We start from the raw sequence: 8124 nt of genomic DNA on the forward strand, positions 1-8124 counted from the left end.
AACAGTTATAAGAGGGAATTTTATAGTAATCAATGCCTACATTAAGAAAAAAGAAAGATTATAAAAATGAAAGATTTTTTTAAAAAGATTTTATTTATTTATTCAGGAGAGAGAGAGAGAGAGAGGCACAGGCTTCATGCAGGGAGCCCAAGGTGGGACTCGACCCCAGGTCTCCAGGATCACGCCCTGGGCTGAAGGCGTTGCTAAACCGCTGAGCCACCTGGGCTGCCCAGAAAGAAAGATCTTAAATAAATAACCTAACTTTACACTTCAAGAACTAGAAGAATGATGAGTATATTAAGATATAAGTTAGCAGAAAAAAGGAGATAGCAGGAATCAGAGGAAATCAGAGAAGAAATAAATGAACCAGAGACTATAAAAACATTAGAAAAGATCAATGAAACTAAGAGCTAATTTTTTGGGTGACTATATACTATTTTAATAACAAACATTCTACTCACAGAGTTTTTGAAAGTCCTTTCCCATACCTGCCTCCTCCACTCTTCTGCACACAACCTGGCATTCATTTTGCCAGATGAAGAAGCCACACTTTGAAGATACCTACTGACTTGATAAGGTCACCTTGCTGTTAGCAGGCTGAACCAAACTGAAACCCTACAGGTCTTCCTACTCCCAAATTGGTGCTCTTCTTCTGCATCCCACCTCAGAGATGGTAAGGTTCAGAGGAATGCCACTTTAAAAGATAAAACTGATACCATAGAAATCTGTGAGGAGAACACAGCAGTAAGCTCTTTGACATCAGCTGTAGCAACTTCTTTCCAGATATGTTTCCTGAGGCAATGGAAACAAAAGCAAAAATAAACTATTGGGACTATATCAAAATAAAAACATTCTACTCAGTGAAGGGTACGGCTGACAAAACTAAAAGGTAACCTATAGAATGGGGGAAAATATTTGCAAATGACAAATCTAATAAAGTGTTAGAATCCAAAATATGTAAAGAACTTAACACTCAAAAAGTGAATAATCCAATTTAAAAATGGCCAGATTATGTGAATAGACATTTTTCCAAAGAAGACCTACAATGACCAACAGACACATGGAAAGATGCTCAAAATCACTCATGATCAGGAAAATACAAATAAAAACTACAATGAAATATCACCTCACACCTGTCAGAATGGCTAAAATTAACAACACAGGAAACAGATGTTGGTAAGAATGTAGTGAAAGAGGAAACTTCTTGCACTGTAGGTGGGAATGCCAATGGTCCAGCTACTCTGGAAAATAGTCTGGAGATTCCTCAAAAAGTTAAAAATAAAACTACTCTAAGATCCAGCAATTACACTGCTAGATATTTCCCCAAGGAATATAAAAATAGTAATTTGAAGGGATACATGTTTATATATATACATATATATTGAATATAAATATTGAATATTTATATATAAACATGTATATTGAAATATTACTCAGCCATAAAAAGACTGAAATTTTTCCATTTTCAATAACATGGATAGAACCAGAGAATATCATGCTAAGTGAAATAAGTCAGTCAGATAAAGACAAATATATTATTTCACTCATATGTACAATTTAAGAAACAAAACAAATGAACACAGGGGAAAAAAGAGAGAGGCAAACCAGAAAACAGCCTCTTAACTATAGAGAACAAACAGATGGTTACCAGAGGAGAGGTAGGTGGGGAGATGGATTAAATAGTTGGTGGGGATTAAGGAGTACACTTGTGATGAGCACCGGTAACATATGCAAATGTCGAATCACTAAATTCCACATCTGAAACTAATATTACATTGTATGTTAACTAACTGGAAGTTAAATAGAAATTTAAAAAATAAAAATAAAAATAAAAATTGGACTACAGTAAGATAAAGAAAATTTTCCCATCAAAATAATTTAAAAAATGGAAGTAGATTGGAAGAAAATATATGCCAACATATGTAACTGACAAAATCCCATCCCAAATATATAAAGAAATCTTATACATCAATAATGAATTGAAAATTTTAAAGAGAAAAGGGTAAAAGTTTTAGCTGCCATCCCTACAAAGGTATCTAAACAGATAAAAACATATTTCATCATCTTTGTCATCAGGAAAATGCAAATTAAAATGAAAATGAGCTGCTGCAACACTTTCAATACCAAATGTTGGGAAGGATATAGAGTAAATAGTTTTATAGTTTTGACAAGAGTTTAAATTGGTACAACCGCCTTGGAATACAGTTGATATAGTACACCAAGAGAGAACCTAAAACTACAGTGTGATCCAGAATCTCACTCCTAGATATTAAACCAAAGGCATGTACAAATATTTGCTCCCAAAGACATATAAAAGAATGTTCAGAGTAGCGTTATTCATAGGAGCATATCAAAGATGTTCTTTGAGAGTATAATTATTGCATATTCATAAATTGACATTTTATTTAGGAAAGAAAGTGATCAAACAAATGCTTAATACAACATGGGTAATTTTAATTATAATCATTGTCTTTTAAAAAATTCTGAACAACTTATACCAGTTTTCCAAAATTTGGTGTTGCAGCATATAACTAGACATTTCTTATTTATTCTGTTTCCTCCCTTTTCCTTCCCTTAACTCCCTTCTCTTCTCCTTACCTCTTCTTTTGTTTCTCCAGTACCATAATCTTCTCTTATCTTTTATTTTCTTTACGTGTAACCTGTTATTTCCTGTTTATATGTGAACTGTATTTTTTATCATTGTTATAGTTCAGCTATTAAACTTTGTATTAGGGATCCCTGGGTGGCGCAGCGGTTTAGCGCCTGCCTTTGGCCCAGGGCGCGATCCTGGAGACCCGGGATCGAATCCCACGTCGGGCTCCCGGTGCATGGAGCCTGCTTCTCCCTCTGCCTCTCTCTCTCTCTCTCTCTCTGTGTGACTATCATAAATAAATAAGAAATTTAAAAAAAAAGCTAAACTGTGTATTATAATGAGTTTCTTGGAGTGCTTTTTTTTCTTTGTATGTGATAGACTTTATTTTTAAAAAAGATTTTATTTATTCATAAGAGATGCACAGAGAGAGAGACATAGAAGGAAAAGCAGGCTCTCTGAAGGGAGCCTGATGAGGGACTAGATCCCTGAACTCCGAATCACACCCAAAGCCAAAAGCAGAAGCTCAACCACTGAGCCACCCAGGTGCCCTGTGATAGACTTTATTTAAAAAAAAATTTTTTTTATTTGTTTATGATAGTCACACACAGAGAGAGAGAGAGAGAGAGAGAGAGAGAGGCAGAGACATAGGCAGAGGGAGAAGCAGGATCCATGCACCGGGAGCCCGACGTGGGATTCGATCCGGGGTCTCCAGGATCACGCCTTGGGCCAAAGGCAGGCGCCAAACCGCTGCACCACCCAGGGATCCCTGTGATAGACTTTAAACTTGCATACATGCATCAATATTAACTTTAGACCCATTATTTTCTTTATGGCTTTGAATATTGTTTGTTCTGGTTATTCTGAATTCTGCTTTATCTATACCAAGGATATTTATGTTTCCTCTTCATGCATTGTATAATAGCTTCTAATATTTGCTAATTACTAATTTATAGTAATTACTGATTGAAAAGCATAACATTTTCTTTACTCTTTAATCATATATTTTAATTTTTATCATGTTACTTTCCTAATTAAGTTTTCTTTTACTCATTTATCATTGTTTGATTCCATTCTGCTACCTTATTATTTCATTCTCTAATCTTATCACCTAAGGCATTTCTGTCTTTATGATATTTTTCTACTTTCTTTGTGGCTCATATGAAATCATCCCCATTTTTGGAACATTGTTTAGTCTTTTTAATCTAATAGTAAAGAATTTGGATAACTATGATACTCTTGTCATTTCCTCTTATTTACCAGGAAGTTACTATAGACACAATAAAATTATTTTTGTCTATGATGGTGTTGCTTTCCTCTCTTTATTCATCTTCAACTGGATTTGTTTATTCTTGGTGTTTTTTTATTTTTTATTTATTTATGATAGTCACAGAGAGAGAGAGAGAGAGAGAGGCAGAGACATAGGCAGAGGGAGAAGCAGGCTCCATGCACCAGGAGCCTGACATGGGATTCGATCCCGGGTCTCCAGGATCGTGCCCTGGGCCAAAGGCAGGCGCCAAACTGCTGCGCCACCCAGGGATCCCTATTCTTGGTGTTTTTTAACAAACATTGAGTATAAATATCTTTGTTTCCTTTCTCCCTCATCCTTCTCATATGTAGACATGAAGAGGAGGATAATACACAGATTCCTACACCAAATGTTACTTTCTAGCCACGTTTGATCAGTGTCTCTCTCGACTTGGAGCGTTTTTCTCTTATCATTCTGCTAATGCACAATATACAATTCCCAGAAGTTACTGAAATCAAGCTCCATCACACCCATAACCCCACCTATTGTAATTATTAGAAGACTTGTGGACTAAATGTAATATAAACCCTTTTATGCTTATCCCTCCCTTTTGATACCCACTTCCAATATAATTGTTTTCTGTATTTGCAATTTTTCTCATTATGTTGAAGATGTGTGTATGTTTGTCCATGTGGAGGTAAGCAGTTAAGAGAGATGCAATGAATGTATAGAGAAAGGCTATTGCCAGAAAATGTCTTTTTATGTTTTTATCTTGTTTGGATTCATCTCTAGTGATGTGTTGCACAGATGTGTTATCAGATTATAATAGTAGTACTTTTTTTTTCTGTGTCTTTAGGCTGTCAGGCATAGATATTTTAGTTCCCATGCAAATATTGTGTAGTGATCCCAGATTCTAGACTTCTCACTTTGTCCAGCCTTTACACACAGGCAATAGGGTCTCAGCACTGAAGTCATTTGAGTAAAAGTCTTTGTATTGGCTGTGAGTTCTCATTCCTGAGTGCCTCTGTGATTTTCTTTTATCTTTTATTTATTTTTTTAAAGGTTTTATTTATTTATTCATGGAAGACACACAGAGAAAGAGAGAGGCAGAGATACAGGCAGAGGGAGAAGCAGGCTCCATGCAAGGAGCCCAATATGGGACTCGATCCCAGGATCCAGGATCACACCCTGAACCGGAGGCAGGCGCTAAACCACTGAGCCACCCAGGGATTCCCCTCTTTTATCTTTTAAAGTTCTTTATTAATTCATTTGATTTTAGTTTTACTTGCTATCATTTCATAAGTGTATTTAATTTAGCATTTCCTTGTGTTTGGAGTGTTGGGGAAACTGTACATTCCTGTTTATATTCAAACTGCCACTCTGGCTAGAGACCCTCAAACTACCAATTTAGTATCATGTAATAACAAACTAGCATTTTTAGTGCGATATAACTTCAGAAAACTCCATATTACATATCACTGTTTTCAACATTCTAGTGGAAGGATAGCATACTTTGCTTACTTTCAGTCGTGCACTTAAATAATAAATGTGCATTTCACATCTGCCAGTGTTGGTATAAGGTTTGATTTGGCAATAACCTTATAAAATTCAGAAAGTTTTCATTCAAAACTAGATTTCCTTAGTGTGCAGAAGGATACAGAGACCAGAAACCGGTATGCAAGGTATATTCAGGCTTGTTAAGTGCCCCACAGTGACATGAATGCAGGTTCTTAATTCTCCATATTTTACTGTGTAGGAACAGGGCCTGGTTATAAGAGACAAGGCCAATGTTTATAAATGGCTTGTCTATTATATAAATTTTCTTTGAGTGACCAACTTCACTTGGGAGTCAAATTATAGGAGAAAATTTTCAGCTGTAGTGACTAAGGTTGGAAAAAACTATGAAGTCAGCCAAACCCAAATGCTTACCAGTTTTGCTGGAGAATCCCCTCTATTTTCTACTACTACTTCACAACATTTATAAGACTTATTCTACGTCTGCTTCAAAAGTGTCCCAGAATTATCCTCAAGAAATTGACTTAAGATTTTATGGTTTATTCCCTTGCTTATCATCCCATCTATTATTTAGATAGTATTGATAGAAATACATGACAATTATTCTCCTTGATAGTGGAAATTCAATATGGTTAGATAGATATGAGATAATTTCTGTAACTGAAACAAGTCACACCAAATTATGCAGTGAAAAGAATAGAGGTTAATGAAGTCACTAAAACATGTGTGAAACGTCTTTAGAAAACAGATGCTGACACTTCTTTTTACAGTGGGTTTCCTGCCAAGAATGAATGAATCCTCAACATGGGATCAGGATTTTTTTTCCCATTTACAATTTGTTTCATGTGTAAAACACATTAGGCATGCAAACATTGAAATTACATTGATGTGAAATTCCTTTCTAGAAAAAAAAGTCTCAAGTTCTGGAGATACTTTTTTATTAAACAAATTTTTATCGTTGATGAATTTTACAAAAAAATAATTCAGTTAATATTATAATAGGTGTTCAATAAATATTGTTTTCTGCATTGAATCCATTGATTTTGAACTTATGCTCAAGAATCTCCTCTGAAATATTTCTTGTCTTTCCTTGATTTTGGATAATTAACTCATGAATCTATTTCATAACTAAGACATCTTTCTCTTTAAAAAATAACTTGATGACTCCTTCCTGGATCTGCTTGGTCTTGACTCCGTAAACAATGGGATTCAGAGTAGGAGGCAACATCAAATAGAGATTAGCAATAAGAATATGCACATGGTGGGGAATGCTTTGTCCCCCAAAACGATGAGTAAAAATGGTGAACAGCGCTGGAACATAAGTGATAACAATAGCACATATGTGGGATGTGCAGGTGCTGAAGGCTTTGTGACGAGCATCTGCAGATGACAGGCTCACTACTGCCCTCAGTATCATAGTGTAAGACACAGAAATACAGAACATATCAAAGCCTCCAATCAGGAGGGCTGCCAAGAGACCATAGATAGCATTGACCTTGAAATTGCCACAGGACACCTTGGCCACAGACATGTGGTCACAGTAGGTATGGGGAATAAAGTTGCTTCGGCAATAGGGCAGACGCTTGGTGAGGAATGTGAATGGGAGGATGAGCAGCACACCCCTCAGGAACGTGGCAAGACCTGCCTTGGTGATGACAGGGTTGGTGAGGATGGTGGAATAACGTAAGGGGTGGCAGATGGCCACGTAGCGGTCCAGGGCCATGAGCATGAGCACCCCAGACTCCATCCCAGTCAGCATATGGACAAAAAACATCTGAGCCAGGCAGGCATTAAAGTGAATCTCCTTGAGGTTGAACCAGAATATGCACAGCATATTGGGTACCGTGGTGGTGCACAGGGTGACATCTGTGAAGGAGAGCAGGGCCAGGAAGTAGTACATGGGCCGATGCAGGGCCTCCTCATGGCTGATGAGGTAGATGAGCCCACAGTTCCCCAGGACAGCAGTGATGTACATGAAGCAGAATGGCAGGGCGATCCAGGTGTGTGCAGCTTCCAGCCCAGGGATACCATTCAAGACAAAGAATCCTGGGGCCAGGCTGGAGCTGTTTTCCCCACACATAATGGCTGATAGGAGGTAGGCATTTTACATGCTTTATCAGTGATTGCTTTCTACATAGGAGAAAAATGGGATTCAAAACCAGATAAGAGAGAGTGGTTTGGATAATAATACCCACAAGTTCCATGAACCTGGTCATGATAGGATAGTTTTTTCCCTCCTACTCTAGCTGGAGATTCTTTGAATTATGGTATCTAAAAATAATTACACAGTATTACTCCATGTCTCATTGGTATATTCTTTAAGTAACTACACTCACTTTCTAAATTTCCCCCCAGTATATCTCTTTTTTTCCACCACATTCCAGTGAACTGTGCTATAATGATCTCCTCCTCCCAATAAGCCATTTCTATTTTTATCCCACAGATTCCTCCTGAATCTTGTCACTAAAATCATATGTGTATATTTAGAGGATCACCCTAATATGACCAGTCCCTAACAAGGGACTTTCATCCTGCCTTGAAGATTGTGAAAAAGCTATTAGTGCATGTAAAATTTCCCAGTAATGTTCCACATAACTTGCTTAAGATGATACATTGTAGATGCACAATAAAATATATATGAATAAATGAATGTTTGAATTAGTAAGGACTTAGTATCTGACATCTTTATCATGCTTTTTTACACTATTGTATTTTAAAGACATATCTTGAGAAAAAAAAAAGTATACTTCTAAATCATTAGCAAGTTTTA

General features: G+C 36.7%; 1 protein-coding gene across 1 annotated transcript; it reads right to left on the bottom strand.

Annotated features, from left to right (window-relative positions):
- Positions 1-6471: 6471 nt before the first annotated feature.
- Positions 6472-7470, bottom strand: LOC140615461 (olfactory receptor 52N2-like). The gene has a single exon (XM_072795322.1). It carries the CDS (start codon positions 7432-7434, stop codon positions 6472-6474), a length of 963 nt encoding a protein of 320 aa, XP_072651423.1. The 5' UTR covers positions 7435-7470.
- Positions 7471-8124: the final 654 nt, after the last annotated feature.

Source organism: Canis lupus, chromosome 23 (genome assembly GCF_048164855.1).
Source record: "Canis lupus baileyi chromosome 23, mCanLup2.hap1, whole genome shotgun sequence".
NCBI classification, from domain to species: Eukaryota; Metazoa; Chordata; class Mammalia; order Carnivora; family Canidae; genus Canis; species Canis lupus.

Bases quoted from the DNA above. Each gene is read 5' to 3' on its own strand.
- LOC140615461 (XM_072795322.1), bottom strand. From the start codon at position 7,434: ATGTGTGGGGAAAACAGCTCCAGCCTGGCCCCAGGATTCTTTGTCTTG.